An 18,237-nucleotide genomic window follows, 5' to 3' on the forward strand; every position below is an offset into this window, starting at 1 on the left:
CAAATCAAGAGGCAATGTATAGCTATCTGAATCTTTTTCATTATTAAGTTCATCAACATGAATTAATTTTTTGAAATCAAATCTGAGATTATTACCATGATTATCTTCGGGTTCATTATTTGGGACCCTGCAAAGGGTAAGATGAAGAGAATATTAGCACACAAAAATAGAATGACAAGAAAATGATGGAAAAAAATGGAAAGCAAAATGAATATGAAAACAATATAAGAAATGTAGATGCATCTTCTAAGTCGTTTATTAAAACAACAAATATAAAGACACCATAAAAGATCACCCAATGTTCATAAAAGTAATTAGGGATTTAAAGTTCCATAATATATTACTTTTCAAAAGTTTTAAAGACAACAGGCAGTTCTATAACTTTTTAATTATCTAGCTCAAAATCTGAAGGACAAGGGTGCACGAATAGCCCTTCATCTCACCTCTTCTTTTCTTCATCATCCACTATTTAAATGGTCAGCTATGAAAATTCTTCCACGAATCCTGCACTTAGGGCTCTAGGAAAATCTAAAAAAATATATCCTCATGAATGAAATGAATTATAGAGGTATAAAATGATCATAGGCTTTGACTCCGGCTCATATCCCCCAAGATTAGCCATAATTTTGTTTTTCTTTTCATTTACCATTTTCATTTTATCCCCTTTTATTGGTTTATATCCCAACCCAAATCTATCTTTCTTGTTATATACTATTGATGGCTCTATGGTTTTTTGTAGATTCTTTCCTAGTCCAGTTTCAGATCGTCATCCCATTTTGGTAAGCTGTTTGACAATCATTTTAGTTGTCGTAGACAAGTGTGATGCATACAATTTAGATCTTTCAGCTATATAGGTTACATTAGCTATCTTGAAAGACCTATATGAGCATTTTAGTGCTTCATCTGTTGATTTCGCATAGAGAGTATTTACTAACTGAGTTATCAGTAAATCTTTTTCTCCTACCACACATGTTAACTTTTTTTCAATGATGAATTTGACTTTCTAATGCAATGATGATGGAACAACACCTGTCATATGGATCCATGGCCTACCTAATAAATAATTGTATAAATAAGAGATATCCATAACTTAAAATTTTATGTTAAAAGTGTACGAACCAATCTGTAATGGCATTTCTATATCTTTTATCACCTTTCTTCTGGTTTCATCAAAGGTTCAAACTATTATATGACTAGGCTTCATATAAGATGCATCAATAAAAAGTTTTTTCAAAGTAGTCACAGGCATAACATTGATGGATGAGCCATTATCAATCAAAACTTTAGCCATTATATGACTTTTATATTTAATAGTAATATGGAAAACCTTGGTACTTTTTTGACCTTTAGGAGGAATCTCTTCATCACTGAAAGAGATATAGTTTAAAATTATCGGATTACCAATAAGCTGTTTCACATATTCAATAAAAGCATCGTGAGATACATATGCTTGATTTAGCACTTTTAATAAAGCATTACGGTGTGACTCTAAATTGAGCAATAATGACAATAGTGAAATTCTAACTGGCATCTTGTTGAGCTGTTCTATCACGCTATACTCGTTATGTTTTATCAATTTTAAGAATTCACAAGCATCATGCTCAAATATTGGCTTTTGATATTCTTTTTCTGGGACTGTAACAAAATTATTCTGACTTTTTTCTTCTTCTGTGACCTTTATTTTCTCTTTTTTGGCTTTTCCTAAAGCTTCTGGAGTATAACACCTTTTACTTCGAGTTATATCCCCTATGCCCATTATGTTCATAGTATCTGGATTGACTACGACATCACAATCATACTTTCATGGTACTACTTTATCATTTTGATATGAAAAAAAGCCAGAAACTTTAATTATCACTATCGGTGGAGAGATAGGTTTTTTTGGCCTCGGTGTTGACTTTTCATCATAATAAATTATTACTGGTCTACGCATAAATTTATTCTTTGAATCAATGATAGACACTTCAGTTTTTCTCAACTTTTCTTTTTCTTCATAAAACTCTATTCGACCCATATCTATCAACTTCTGCACTTTTTGATAAAATTGATCACAACACTCGATAGAGTGTCTCAAAGCACTTTTTTGAAAAAGTATATTTCAATTGAGTTAATTGTTTTGGAATGATTTTGAAGCTTTACTAGTTTTAATATGTCAGCTTTGACCAAGGCTTCAAATACTTTAGCTATCGAAGTTTTAACTTCTTCTACCCCTTCTTCACATAGCTTGCTTGCCCATCAATCAAAGCATTTATTGATGGTTTAGTATGATTTGGCAAAGGGTTTCCATTAATATTTAGAGTTCCTCATTGGCTAGTATCAAAGTGTAACACCTATTCATTGATTAACCTTTGCACTTTGAGCTTTAAAATAGTACAATTCTCAGTAGAATGACATGGATTCTAATAGTGATAATCATAATATGCATTAGGATCATACCATTTGAGAAATGAAAGTTTCAAAGGCTCAATAATAACAGGAGCAAGTAATGTTTCTCGATAAATTGAGGGTACAAATCTATGTATGTCACGGGTATGAGATCGAAAGTGATTTTTTCTTGTTTAGTTTTCGAGCTCTCAAAACATTATTAGGATTAGGTCTCCATTTTGATCTGATAGGTGTAGCATGATGGTTGTAGGTGGGCGTTTGAAAGAATAGCTGAAAATGAGGTGGATAAGCTAGTTGTGATAATGGCTAGTATGACTGATATGGATAAGGTGTGGATGTAATATTATTTATGGAAGGGTAATGAGTTTGGTAGATTGGTGCATGTAGGGTGTAAAACCTTTGAACTGTTACCTCACATAGTTCACTGCTTGAGCCTCATTCTTTTTCTTTTTAGGAGCTTTATTTTTTTTACTCCACTTGTCGCTCCTGCATCGAGCTTACCATTTTTTATGACGTTTTCAATGTTCTCACTCGATATCACTATATCTGTAAAGTTTTTGATTGCATTGCCTATCAATCTCTCATAGTATGGTACTTTCAGGGTGTTCACAAATAAAACAGTTATTTCTTTCTCAATGATGAGAGGTTAAACTTGTACAGCCACGTCTTTTCATCTTTGCACATATTCTTTAAAGCTTTCAGTTATTTTTTTTCATACTTTGTAAAGCTAGACGATCTGGAGCTAAATCTCTGATATGTTGATATTTTGTAAGAAATGCTCTTGTGAGCTCTCGTCAGGAATGAATACGAGTCTTATCTAGTTGAACATACCATCTGACTACAGATCTCATAAGGTTATCTTAAAATACGTGCATCAATAACTTTTCATCATGAGCATGTGCTACCATCTTACGATAATACATGATGATGTGAGTCATTGGACATTTCATGCCATCATATTTTTAAATTCAGAGACTTTAAATTTTGGTGGAATGACCACATTTGAGATTAAACAAAAGTCAATTGCATCTGTGGAGCTATAAAAATTCATTCCCTCTATGGCCCTAAGCTTTTCTTCCAATAACTTCATCTTCTCCTAGGCATTGGTATCTTTCACTTTCTTAGGTGTATTTATCCCGAACTTTTCTCTCTCTTTAGGATCATTTAAATCAGGAACTAAGATCAGCTCAGGTGGTTTTTCCATTATGACAGGATTAACAAAATTTTAAAATTGTTTTGGAGCAGGTGTGGATGTCATTCTTAGATAAAGATTGGGATATCCACCAGGAGTAGGAATTGATACTCTAATTTTTTGAAAAGGTTGGATTGGTCGTGGCTCAAACCCTGAAGGATAAACAGGATCTACCATATCTAGCAATTGCTCTTGAAAGTTAGTATTTTTTCCACTACTTTTTCCTTGTCCAATTTTTTAAACATATCCATTATTGTACTGGGATCTTCTTTTAGTTCTTCTTGAGCTTTCTCAATTCTCTCAAATCGATTGGCCTGTTCTTGTTTCATAATTCTTGTTTGAGTTCTGATATTGTATGAATAACGAGTAGGTTGGGTCAAAATTTTTTATGAGTGAGCTATTCTTGAACCTTTATTACCACAAAATTTTTTGTTTGAAAAAAAAAGAAAGAAAAAAAAATGCTATGTGTTGAAAATTTTATTTTATGAAAAATGATGTACATGATGCATGAATGCAAGTGGGAGATATTTGCTTTTGGATGAATTTTAACATTAGAAAATTTTATTGATTTCATACAACTTTTATTACATGAGATTTACCATCCTAGAGTTATATCCATATAAGCGTTTGATTTGTTCATAATGGTCATTCATCTCGTCTGAAAAGTTCACTAGGCGTTGTCTACATTCTCTTATGGGATTGACTTCGCTTCTTAACACTTCTACCTTTTCAACCATCTCCCGTGCTTTCTTTACTGCCTTGCAAACTTAATTAGTCAGGTGCTCTATGTATTATTGTCTCCCTAAGCTTTCTGCTTTCCACCTTATGCGAACATTCCTTTTTGAATTACATGTGAAGATCCAATCTTTTTCTCTTCTATGCCACTCATCTATTATTACTGAAATATGGCTCTTGTGATCTTGCAGTTATGTGTCTAACCCTTGGATCACTTAATGAAGTAATTTTTTTTCATTCAGTACTTCAAAGTGCTTTATTCTCTATTTTGTGAGCATGACTTTCAATTTCCTTTTCTTTTTGGTATTTCACCAATCTTGCTGAGGTTGTAGAGTATAATTCCTTCCAATTCTGACATTCTTGAGAAATTTTGGTCATATCTTCTTGCTTTTCTTGAGCTTTACTCTTTCATTTATTCATTTTCTCTCGGAGCTTATCCATTTCGCGTTGTCGACTAAGGTAAGACTTGGTGACTTTTTCGATTTTGAATTGGACTCATAACCTCTTGTTTTCCTGGTGTAGATCTTTCAAATTACTATTGGCCACATCTCGTTCTTTTATGACTTTTTCTAATCTGCTCTTTTGTATTTCTGTTTCATATTTCAATTGTCCTACTTTCTCACGAAGTCTCAAATTTTTTCTTCTTATTTTTTTTTTAGCTTCTAATTCTTTCTTGATAAGATCAACTTCTAATAATTACACCTCTTTTAAAAAATTAACCAATTGATATGAGCTGTCATCAAGAAGGTGTATTACGTCTCTAAGCCACTTTGCCTTTCAAATTTGATAATCAGGGGTGACTTTGTTGATGAAAGGCCCTAACCTCATTTTTTTCATGTTCTTTTCCATGCTTGTATCAACTGTTCTAAGGTTCTTGATGGATTCGGTTCCCCATAAATGAATTCTACTTGGGCTAGGTGTCGTAATGATTTTGAGACTGTCAGACGTAAAAGAGTTTTAAAATCGAAATAAATGGGAGAGTCACCACCAATCTTTGTTAGGGTGTGATTGGTCACCCAAAAGTTTATCTTTTTAATAAAACTATAAAAACGGGTTTAAAGTTTATCAAAAAAATAAATTTTGATCTACGAAAAATCAGGTTGGGTCCGAGAGTCGGTTATGTGTGGGGAAGGATTAACACCCCCATAACGCCCATAAATTGGTACAATTTAATTACGCACTATTTTTGATGTTGGATAAAAATGGTTTCAATTTGAAATTTAACACTAATTTCCTTCATTTGAAAAAATAAAATTTTGCTAACGCTCTTTATTTAGGAATATTGAGAAAATCTTAAAGTTAAAGAATTATTTTAAAATTCTCCAACATCTAAGTAGAATTTAAAATAACTCTTTTCGGTTAAGACTTAACACGATAATCCTTAAAATGAAATAACAATCTTTATAGAAGATAATTGTTAGTGACTCTCTAATATCTAGGCAGAGTACCAAGAATTATTTCTTTCGGAATGTTATTTTTATTTTATTTTATAATATCACAATTTTTTTTAAATGTATTATTTTTTTATTATAAATTTTTTTATCATCAAATAGTAAATAAAAATTAAAGACAGAATAATGCAAATAATTACCAATGATAACACGTTAACGTATGTATGCCAATGGATGTTATGTAGGATGAGATGCAATTTTAAAGTTGGATTCTTAAGTATAATAAGACTACCCTGACTCTCCAACATCTAGGCAAAGCTTAGGTGCAACTGTCTATATTTAATATCCCAATTTACTATTATACTTTTTATTTATTAATCTTATTATTAATGCGAATTAAGAACTTGTATGAAAAACTTAATGAAATAAAGTTTCCTAAATACCTTATCATCTAGGTGGCATTCGGAAACAAATCACTTCAAATGAGATTCTCACACGTGTCTTTAGGATTTTCAGAATGTTTTAAGTAAGGGCTTGAGTAGAGGTTTTAAAGGTTAGAGTTTCAAGATTTCGAAGATTCGGATTTTAGGGTTTTGGTTTGAGTTTTGATGGTTTTAGGGTTTGGTTTTGAGGTTTAGAGGGTCTTAAGGCTTGAATTTTGAGGTATGGAAGGTTTAGGGTTTTGATTTTAAAGTTTGGAGATTTTAGGGTTTTAGTTTTGAAATTTGAGATTTGAGGTTTTGATTTAAGGGTTTGGATTTTAGGGGTTTGGATTTAAGAGTCTAAAGATTTTAGGGTTTCGAATTTTAGGGGGTTTGGATTTAAGGGATTTTGAATTTTAGGGGTTTCAGATTTTAGGGTTTTGGATTTTAAGGGTTTGGATTTTAGGGGTTTTGAATTTTAAGATTTAGTATTTAAGATTTCATTTTTAAGAAAATGTGAACATCTCTAAAAATTTTCAACATCTAGGCAAATTTTCGGAGTAAGTTCGATTTTAGTGATTTTTGAAAATTAATCAAGAATTTCTCATATTTTATTTTTTTTATTTTTATTTTTTATGAAAATTTATTAATAATAATTCTCCAACATCTAGGCGAAATTATTTTTAAGAATATATTTTTATTCCCTCCAATATCTGGGTAGGAAAAATAATAAAAATTATTTTTTAGATTATTATTATTATTTTAAACATTTTTAATATGTATTTTTTTAATTATTATCTTATTTTTTTTCATTTTTATTATTATTAAAATAATTAAATATTCATCCTAACAAATTTAAAAATTTATCATGCATAAATATAAAGAAAATACTCAAAATAATAAATATAATAATATATAATAAAAATTAAAAAAATTAAAAAAATTTTAAAAAAATAATTTTACCTGAACCGAATTGTTAACAATCCAATCACCACTGATCTAGACCGATCGGACTGGTTCTACAGTTCGATCTTGTTGAACCGAATGAGGGTGATTTGACGAGCGGTTCAGTTAAATCGATTGGGGGCTAGCTGAAGGATGGTCTTCGGGTCAAGTCGTGCGGATCCCTGGTTGAGTTCAGGTCCATGCGCAGATCGTCTTTACTTAAAACTGTGTTGTTTTAGGCTTTAAATTTTTCTATATAAGCTCAAAAGATTTTTTTTTGCTCATTTCTTCACCTGCTTCAGAAAAAAAAAGAAAAAATTTTTTTTTCTCTCAACCCAAAAAACAGAAGGTCGGTTAACTGCCAGGAGTCAATCATCAACGTTCATGCCGACTGCCATGGGTCACAACCGACCGTTGGTCACCAGTGTCGAAAAACTTTCAAAAATATCCAAAAACTTTTCTTTCTTCATCCCCTTTTCAGATCCGGTGTCACTTTCACAAGAAACAACCTCAATCATCGTAGATTGGGGTTTAAAGTTTTGGTTTCTTCCCATTTTTTTGTATTTTGGACTAAAACTGATCTGTTTTCTTTGTTTTTGCAAAGAGCTTGGCTTTAGGATCCTCCCTGCGGGGAGGACCATTTTTTTTTTTTGTTTTTTTTGGTGTGGATTTGTCTCGGATTTTTAGTTCTGGTAGGTAGGGATGGAGGAGAGCTTTGGTTATGGGATATTGGAGCTTAGGTTTCTTTGAACGTGTGAGGTTAGATGGGTTTATGGGTATAAGAGTTTCTAGAGTTTCAGGTTGTTGAAAGGTTTGGTTCTTCTGGTTGCAGAAGGTATGCCCGATGGGAACCAGAGCTGAATGGGGAAGAAGCTGGGGCTTTATAGCAGATTGAGTGTCTAGGATGTAGGTGGTGGCTGTAGGGGTAGTTTATGGGTTGGCTGGTCGAGGGCTGGTGAGGAGTCTACTAGAGGTAGGTAGGACGGCTAGTCTGGTGGAGACGGGTTGTAGGGTGGCTGGTTGGGGGCGGCAGCGACGCCATACTCCAGCCACCCTACTTTCTGTTTTTTTTTTTCTTTTTGTTTTTTTTTATTATTAATATTTTTTAAAATAATTTTTAATTAATTAATATTATTTATATTTAAACCATTATTAGTATTATTATTAAATTTATTATTATTAATAAGAATTAAAAATAATAGACTCGGATAAAATCGGTGTCTATATTAGGCCATGAGTGGTAAGAACAGACTGCTTTGCATCAAATTACTTAAGCACAATTAATGGAACATAACTTACAATGCCCCATAGCCTTAATAACAGTATCTATGGCTTATTTACTCCACGATACAATAAAGGCACCTGATATATTTAAGGCGTCATCCATTTAATTTCATCCCTGGTAAGCCTTCGTAAGAAAATGACTCACTTTTATTTAGTCTTCAATGTTAACTATTAGCTTTTGCATAACTCTTCAATTGATGCTTTATTTCGTAGATACGGTTTTGAAAATACACTTTTTTCGTACTTAAAATGACTTCTAACTCATACATATAATAACGGTACACATTTTATGAACTATCCCTTTCTATTTTGTCGAAGAAATTCAATAATCGGATGATTTTTGCTAGAATTGTTGATGCATGATTAATTGCATGGGTTTCAATTTGTTAAAAAAAAAAAAAACTTTTATAAGAACTAATGAACGAATTGTAAGATTAATTTTCCTTATCGGTGTCGGGATCGTTGATGAGGAGGACTTGAAAGGAATTCCCAAGATGATCCTCCGATAATCTCTTTTGTCCGTTCTAGGCTTTATAATCTCCGCATCTTCTCTCCCGACCGCCATCTTTTCAGTTCTGACGGATAAATGAGCAGTCCTGTCAGATTTTTATGTTTGGTTTTAGAGAGTTGGAGAGATGAGTTTTTGGTTTGTGTTGGGGCCCGGTAGATGCTTCAATAAAGAGAGAAAGGAGACCATTCGTTAGAGGTGATAAGGGATTGGTTCGAATCGATTTGGTTCCATTATTTAACTTGATGTATAGTATTTTAAATTTTAAAAAATTGATTGAAATTCAAGCAAATTTTTTTTTAAAATGGAATAAAATTTTATGGGTTAATTCGGTTTGGTTTAATTTTATATTATTTTAATAAAATAAATTTTATTTTATAAAATTTGAAATTTTTATAAAAATAATAAAAAATATTTTTATTCAATTTAAATATTTTCAATTTTTCATTTCATGATTTGAAAAATAATTTTGACTGAATTAAAATATTTAATATTAAATTCAAAATCAAACGAAATAAAAAATAATCCAAATCAAATTAAATGCTATAATTTTAAATTAATTTTAATTTTCTTAATTTTTTTTTTGTAACCTTACCATTCTTTATTTTTTTTTGGTACTTATTTTGTTTTGTTGGCTTAAAAATAGGAAAGACTTAAAAATAAAATTTTTTAAGTGAAATTTGTGAAGTTTTTAACTAAAAAAATTAAATAAAAGTTAAAATAAAAAATTAAAATCAGTAGATTAAAAAGTCTAGTTACATAAATCAATTGTGTAAATTTTGACAACATTTTAATAAATTTTGATATATATTTTAAAATAAATCTTTTAGTAAAAATATTGATAAAATTTTTATTATTAAATAAATATCAATCAAATTTAAATTATAAATAATATTTTTAATATTTTTTACATATTATTGATTTTTAAATTAAATTCTATCAATCTATATATTTAAATTTTTTTATTAAAAATTTTTTTAAATCATTTTTTTTTTTAAAATCATAAATTTTAAAAAATTTCATGTTAATTTTTTCCGAATTTATTATCCTTCCGTGTAGTTGCGTTCCAGCTTTCTTTTTCTTCAATTATTTTATTTTGACCTCTTAAACTTTGTGTTGTGTTAAAATTAGACTTTCAAAAACTAATTCTCTAATATTTGACAATAATTTATATTTAAAAATATAAAATTTTAAGAGTAGATTTCGTTTAAATTTATTACATAATTTTGAGAATGAAATGCTTATATTATATAAGTTAGTAATTAATCATGATTCAATATATTTATATGTTGGGTTTTGTACAAACTCAATGTCTTAAAATGCCAAACAATACACTTTAATTTTGTAAATCTACTCCATTGTGACGAATCATACATATATATATATATATGTATATGTATGTATATATATGGATCATTGATGATAAAATATCCTACAAAATTAAACAAAGGAAATTGAAATTATAACGGAGTTGTATACTATCATTTTTACAAGCCTAATTACATCCATTTTATTAGTGAAGAAGAATCTTATAAAAAAAAAAGAAAAAAAAATACATAAATCGACAATAAAGAGAAATAAGAGAGGGAATACATCCAACAACTGGATAAAGCTCTATTTAATGTGGCGTTTTGAACACTAGTCTTCCAATTAGACAAAGCTTACCGACTGAGGAGAAGGGTGTCGGCTGGCTGCTACTCCATATCAGCCCCTTTTCTTTAATTTTTTTACAGCTTCATGTGGATAAAGCTTCCTTTAGACGAACCGTAATGAGGTTGTGAAGTTCTAAAATTCAGGATATCATGGATGCGAACGTACTGCAGTTGAAGTGGTTCATTTTTCTCTGATTTGTATTCTGTTAGATGTTTCTTCCCGTAGATTCGCACACTTAGAGTCTTCTTTCGGGGTGAACCAACTTTTATATATTCATCAAAAAAATCTATGAATTCCTGTTGTGTAAGCTGTCTTAATATTTCAACCTGTAGCTCAAAATACAAATACAGATGGTAAAACACAAACTAATAATAACTATCAAAAGAGTTGCTGGCTTTAAATACTAATAATAATAATAAAAGAGGTACATACCTGGGCTTCTTTCCTATCAAACTTGAGGGTGCCACTGACGATCTCCCACCAGTAATAACTAGATTCTTCCCATAAGTTTTTGTGCTTCTCCATATACGTATCAATCAATGCATTTACATTACTCTATACAACAACTTCAACAGTTAGTAATTAATCTAAAATCATCAAAATTTGAGAGAAATATTGATGCATTAATCAATGTTTCATTTACTTGTAATTTGTTTTCTACTTTTTTTAAGTCAAATTTCATTAATAATGGGAGTGAGATACACACTCATAATAGGAGACAAAATTTCAAAACAGTTCAACACAAAAAAACCAGAACAACATCAACTGAAACTCAAACGCCAAGATTACCAGCTGCCACTAGGGCACTGCTGTAGCAAAGAAAAGCGCCAACAGCCAATGCATCAGAATTACACTCAGAACCACCATTGGCCAATGCATCTGCCATCCCATTTGATTCCGAATCAAGCATCACAACCTCTAACATCGTGTTGGACAGTTCATAGCATAACTCAAATTTCTACGAAACAGTCGACCAATAAATAAACACCCAATTGGCCAAAGAAGTTTCCAAGCCATTTACAACACTAGACCATTTCCAAACATCGACCACGCCAAAAAAGGAATTCATCACATATACATTCCAAAGGTTCATCCTCCACTTTCTTCACCCATTTAACAACAAATATGAAGTCCAAATCCACAATCAGCCCAAACTTTCCTCTTCCATTTAAACTCAAGAGCCAAAAAAACAAATCTCTATTGGAAATAATCTATAATCCTCAATATTAGCTTCAGCCACCCAAACTAAAATCCATATAACTCACTTATAATAATCCAATCACAACCAAAACTCCACCAATCTAACTCGTATCTATACCTCAAAGACTAAAAAAAAGTAATCCAATGAACGTCCAAATAGAAAGCAACAGGTGAAAAGCAAAACTCACAAACCAAGCAAATGAAATACAAATAGATGAACAGAAAACAGAGTGTTCGAATTTTAGGAATAGACCAAAAAAAAAAAAGAGAATGATTTTCCTTCATATTTATGCAAAGATTTTATATGAATTGGTTTTACTTTTAAATATTAATTTAATTTACTTCGCAATTGTAAAAATACCATAATTTAAAAAGAGAAAGATTAAGAAATATAATAAAAACAGATGATCAAACATGATTACAAAACCAAAAAGAAGAACACATTTAAGTGTACTCCTGATCAACAATATTCAGGTATTTTCATTTACTAGATATTGGCATGACGCAAGACTTTTAAGATATCAGAAAACAAAATAAAAACCTGTTTTTTTTTTTTTTTTCTGATAAAAGATATTATTAGCTCAAACTTCTATGATGTAGGCTAAATTGTGCGTTAGACCTTTGTTATACAGGCTAAAAACATAGCTATTACTAATATTAGTAAAAAGCCAAATAATCATAATGTGCAAATAAATTTTCCACCTTACCTTAAATTCATCGCTGGTCATTTCATAAATTTTATTCTCAAACTTCTTGAGGAATTCCTCCACTCTCAAATCAATCTCTCTTGGACTCTGTTAAAAATGCCCAAACTCTTTAGAAGATGAAGTAAACAAAGCAATATATGTTAGGCAATAAGTTAATTGATTACAAGGGTCCCCCTTCATTTGTTTCTTTGCTTGATAGGACAGCAAAGTGAGAAGATGAAAATGAGTAAGGGGAAATGTGGAATGAAAATAATTTTCATTAATGTTCCGTAAGAGAAAAAAAAAAGGAAAGAAAATAAGAAAATAATTATTTTTCACTTTTATTAAAATAACAAATAATTCGAAATTAAAAAGATAAGAGGAGAGAAAATGAAAAAAGTGTGAATAATTGTTCATATTTACAATATTATCTATCATTCTTTTTATTTTGCTTTTTAATGTGGTTTTGTTTTGTTTTTTATTTATTTATTTATTTTCCTTTAATTTTTACGTATTTCTATTGTTTTTAGATAATTCAATTTTTTCATATTTCCTATCAAAAACATTAATGAAAAAAATGTTTTTCCATATTTTCACTTTTCTCTTCTCATTTTTTTATCTTTTCATTTTTCTATCTAACTATCAATTAAAACGTGCAACAATAGTTAACTTAGATAGAAAAAATACAGATTATTGGACAAAAAGGAATTTGAATTTCTATACATTGTGAATAGAGTTTTTAAATTTTGTACTTAGAATGTTGCCACATCCCATTATTTTTTATAGCATGAATTTAGTTTTTTAAAAAGTATATCATTGTTGGTGGATTTTTTTAATTCCAACAATGGAATTAGATGGTTTCCACATATACCTTTAAGGTATATTATTGAGAATTAAAATTATTAAGATAATTAAAAAATACATATGATAATTTTTTAATTCCACTCATAAAATTTAAAAACTTTATATTTGTATAGAAAACAAATTTTTTATTTTTTAAATATATCTTAATATCTTAGACAAACATTTTCAAACTCAAGTTTAACTTGATTCATTCGAGATATTATTTAATTAAAAAATTAAATTTTAAAATATTAAAATATTTTTATTTAAATATATTTTAAAATCTTCAAACCTTTAAAACCCGACGAGCGGTATTGGACTGGACTTTTACAAAATCGATTGGGTATGACTCGATCTAAATCATGTACAAATCTACATTCTAATATTGTTGATGAAGATTTTAAACTCCACTTTTCATTGTGTACAGTTTTTACTGTGTACTCGAAGTCATTTGTATCAAAAATCAGAATTGAAAAGAAACCACATTGCGTACCTTCACTGTCGACTGAATGAGGAATACCACTCCGTGAATTCCAAAATCATTTCTAATTATAATAGGAGAAAATTAGTAAAACAAAAAATATGCTTCCCTGCTTATCAAATTGAATATCCATGTATTTTTTTTTATATATCCTAAAATTATAAGCTTTTGTTTTCCTTTTTTTATGTGCATATAACTTCATTACTTTTTATTGTATATTAACTTTTATTTTTATGCTCTCTTTTCGATAATAGTAACTATTGAACAACACTAGTGTAAAAAATATAAACTTTTAATACAGTGAAAGAAAAACATTAAAGTCAAATCAAGATTATATATAGCATTCATGTATATAATAAGTTTTTTCTTATACCTTAAATAGAAGTCATTAATGTACCCAAGTTGCTCAACTGATCTAAGCTGATGATAGGCTGCTTCCTTTGCAATAAGGCGAAAAAGCCGAAGTTTTACGTTCAATACAAAATCATCTCGATGAACCTATAATATTCAAACACATTAGAATTGCATAAAAAAATCAGATCAAAATGTAACCTTAATTATCTTAGAATAACAAAAGCACTTATATGATAGGAGATTGAATAAGAGTAATGAGGGTATGGAAGGGTGAAGATAATGATTTAATAATATATTCTAACACAAATATTGTAACGTTGCATTTTATATACCAGAATTTGGTATACCCACTATATGAGTTTTTTTTTTTTTTTTTTAATAAAGTTTGAAAAGAGAAGTTACTTGGGTAATTTTTTTTTATGTAGAATTGATGATTTTTTAAATTTTATATATTTTGTATAGATATAAAGAAACATAAATATCTATGTTATATGTTTCTTTTAATTTGAGATAAAACACACCACTTGTTAAAATCGTGATAATTGTAACAAACATAAAATCTTATATAACTCATACTCACACACCCTAACTCTCCCATATTTAAAATATTTATGTCTTGTCTCATATATAGCATTATTCAATGAAGAAAGTAATATATATATATATATATATGAGGAGAAATTCACTTACATTAATATAACTTTTACATTTTTTTGACCATTGAATCAAAATTAGTAAATTAAAAAATATTATTTTGATTCAAATGAATCACTAATTTAATTTTTATCCAAAAATCCAAAAAAAAGCATGAGTTACATAAATACAACTGGATCCTTACTTTATATATATATATATATAAATTTATATACGTGTGCTTTAAATAAATTGAGTAAGTAAAAAAGTGTCAAAGTAATCATCCCTAAGAACTAAAGTTGCTTGAAGCTAAATTGCAACTACGAGAGCTAAAAATAAAGTGGCATAGGAAATGTTAAACTTTTGATTTCGGCGGCAAAATAATGGATTAAATTAATTAACTTGAATTCTATTAAGATGTTCGATCTCAGAGCAGTTTCAAGCTGCAATTCTTCCAAAATATTTATTATTTAACCATAACTTATAAAGAAGCATTGATGCACACATTTCAGAAGGGGATCATCCATGACAAACTCAAACATTTTTAGTTCTCCAAAATACACATATAATTACCTGAATATAATGAAGCAGGGCGGAATTCTCATTGATTGGATTCAGGTCTTCTTCAGAGTATAAATAATTCATGCCTCTTTGAAGTTTAACAACTTCATTAGTGAGATGTAAGGATGGAAAGAATGGTTGGCATATAGGGTTTGAACCCTTAAAGAATATGTCTTCGATAGTTTCAATTATTGAAGTCGCTTCCTCACATTTCATATTTCCTAATTAAAAAGAAAAAAAATTAATATGTAAAAACCAACATTAATTAATGTGATTGATTCATTTGATCAATGTTTTTACAATCTTTTTTTAAAATTTTTTTTTACTTTTTGAAAAAAATGCTATAAAGCAAAAAAAAAAAGGTAAAAAGTAATACCATAATTAATTTATAATGGTTAGTTTATATAGCAGTACAATTAATAATAAAAAATATATATTTTCTGTAAAAACCTTCAAGTTTTTTTCTTTTTTGCTTTTGTATGCAAATAATATTTTTTTTCAGTTACAAAAAGTATAATAGTAAAATGTCAACCAAATAAAGACTTGGTGTAGGCACATCTCTTAATTAAACCAAATGTCAACCATATTTAAGCTTATGTATCAGGTAGCTAGGGTTTGATAGATAAGAGATTATCTTGATTTGATTGTAACTTTTTTTTTAAAGAGGTGTTTAATTAGTAATGTAGACAACTCAATCCCACTGGAGGTCTATTAAGATAATTTTGATAATTAGAAAATAAAATAAAAATAATAAAAATAAAAAATAGAAAAAGTGGTTGAATTTGTGTAAGATTGGGTTAGAGAGTTTGAGATGGATTGAAAGAGGTTGAATGGGGTTAAAGTTCGAAGGAAATTGATGTTTCTATTTAGATTTGGATTTTGTGATTTGAAAATCCTATAAATACTAGACCTATATCACATAGAATACACAAAAAACAAAAGCAAGAAAAAAAAAAAAGGTGTTTAGAAGTGTAGAAGCAAGCTTAGAAATTTTAAGATATTTTTTTTGAAAATTTTGGGCAATTTTTTCCTGGAAAGTTTTTGAAAAATTTTCAGATTCCGATAAATTTTTTAGCGAAATTCATTTTTTTCGGCGGAATTTTCTAGTTTTCGATGATTTTTTCTAATTTTTGGTGCAATATTCAATTGGATTTCTAGGTTGGTAGAGAGAGAGAGAAAAAGAAAGAGGAGTGAGAAGGGGAGGGAAAATCTGAAGGGAAAAACGAAAACCTTTGCCTTTTATATTGCCCAAAAATGACATCATTTTGACGTTTAAAAGAATCCAAGATTCGTGTAATTTGTCAATGGGTGATCTAACCCGAGTGCTAACCTGCTTTTTGACCCGTGGTCCGATCCTAAGCTCTAGCCGAGCTGAGCCACACTAAGCCACCAAGCCGCATCCTCCCAAGCCACATTTTGTGCTTTAAGTCGCGTCGTTTCGCAGCCACCGAGCCAAACCATTTCGTTTTTTGGTATTTTTTGATATTATTTATTTATGTGTTTGTTTTGTTTTCTTAGTATTTTTACATGAACAAATTTTGGAAAAAATAAAAAATATATAAAAAATAAAAACTTTTTTGAAAAAGAGTATTAAATATCTAATGATGGAATTTTAGACATTTCAAATAGTGAATTTGTATAAAATTCCTAGATAGAAAATTTTGTCTAAATTTGTCCCAAATGGTGAAATGATTTAGATAAAATTTTAATAACAATAATTAATATTTATTTTCAAATAGAAAAAGAAAAAAATAAAATTTTTTGGTTGAAAATATTTGACAATTATCCAATGATGAGAATCTTAGAAATTTCAAATGGTAAATTCCTAAAAAATCTCTAGGTGAGAAATTTTTTTTAATTTATCTCACATAGTGAAAGAATTTAAATGAAATTTCAATGAAAAATAATTGTCATATTGTTTTCTTTCTAAAAATAAAAACAAAAAAAAAAGAAGTTTAAAGAAAAAAAATTTCTAAATAGGCTCAAATGGTGAAGAATTTAGAAATTCAAAAAAAAATTCTAAATTGACCCAAATGGTGAAAAATTTAGAAATCTAAGAAAAAATAAAAAGAATTTCTAAATAGGCCTAAATGGTGGAGAATTTAGAAATTTCAAAAAAGAAAATATTTCTAATTTGGCATAAATAGTGGAATAATTAGATATATTTTCAATAAAAATAAGACTAAAAAAAATATTTCCGACGACGGAGTCTCTTCAAGAAATCAAATGAGATTTTTGAATACTCTTGAGGTGAAAAAATATTTTTAAGAATTTTACCAGATTGATGGAGAGTTTTAAGAATTATTTTCAATATTTGAACATTAAATTTTAAGACCATTAAAACCAAGACCCTATGATAAATTTAAAATAAAATGGTACCATCATTCGGATGGACATGTGGGGGTGCTATAACCTTTCCTATATATAATCGAACTCCCAAACCCTGTTCTGGTTTATAGACCTAAACTTATTCTTTTAGGGACTCTTAGTCAAGCTTAAGAGTTCCTTAAAAAGATAGATTCCCTAGGTGACCAATATACCTAGATAAAAAAGATTGGTGGCAACTCTATTTATTAAGTCTAGCTATAAATTTTTGGATCTATATGTTATGACAGTTTGACGACTCTGTTGGGGATGCTATAGAGTGTCAGGCTATAACATTTTAAGTTTATCCTATCCTTTGATCTAATGTTTTTAAATTGTAATTATTTATGTACTAACGCTTTTTTCTTTTTGTCTTGTATTTTATTTATGGAGTTGATAATTATATGTTCCTTCACACACACTATCACATGCATTACAATACATGAGCTCTATACCTGGGCTCCGTCCCTCTTAGGAGAAAGTAAAGTCCTACGCTCTTATGAGATGATAATCTCTATAATTGCTAGCGAAATACTCCTATTCAAATTGAATCCTTTTCATTGGTAGCCTGTGATGGATGAGGATTGGACTGGCTTATTA

The 18,237-nt window shown here is 29.2% G+C and overlaps 1 protein-coding gene across 8 annotated transcripts in view; it reads right to left on the reverse strand.

The window, feature by feature from the left end:
* Positions 1-10,302: 10,302 nt before the first annotated feature.
* Positions 10,303-18,237, reverse strand: part of LOC111311511 (insulin-degrading enzyme-like 1, peroxisomal) — a 53,109-nt gene continuing 45,174 nt past the window's right edge. For all 8 annotated transcript variants that reach the window (XM_089755838.1, XM_089755808.1, XM_022910942.2 and 5 more), the window contains 6 exons: positions 15,286-15,494; positions 14,099-14,223; positions 13,738-13,789; positions 12,423-12,509; positions 10,948-11,070; positions 10,303-10,841 (listed from right to left, as the gene is read on the reverse strand). In XM_089755838.1, the coding sequence (XP_089611964.1) occupies positions 10,590-10,841; positions 10,948-11,070; positions 12,423-12,509; positions 13,738-13,789; positions 14,099-14,223; positions 15,286-15,494 (848 nt within the window). In that variant the 3' untranslated portion in view covers positions 10,303-10,589. The remainder of the gene's footprint in view (positions 10,842-10,947; positions 11,071-12,422; positions 12,510-13,737; positions 13,790-14,098; positions 14,224-15,285; positions 15,495-18,237) is intronic.

Source organism: Durio zibethinus, chromosome 1, assembly GCF_047325235.1.
Source record: "Durio zibethinus cultivar Kanyao isolate XHJ-2024 chromosome 1, ASM4732523v1, whole genome shotgun sequence".
Lineage (NCBI taxonomy): Eukaryota > Viridiplantae > Streptophyta > Magnoliopsida > Malvales > Malvaceae > Durio > Durio zibethinus.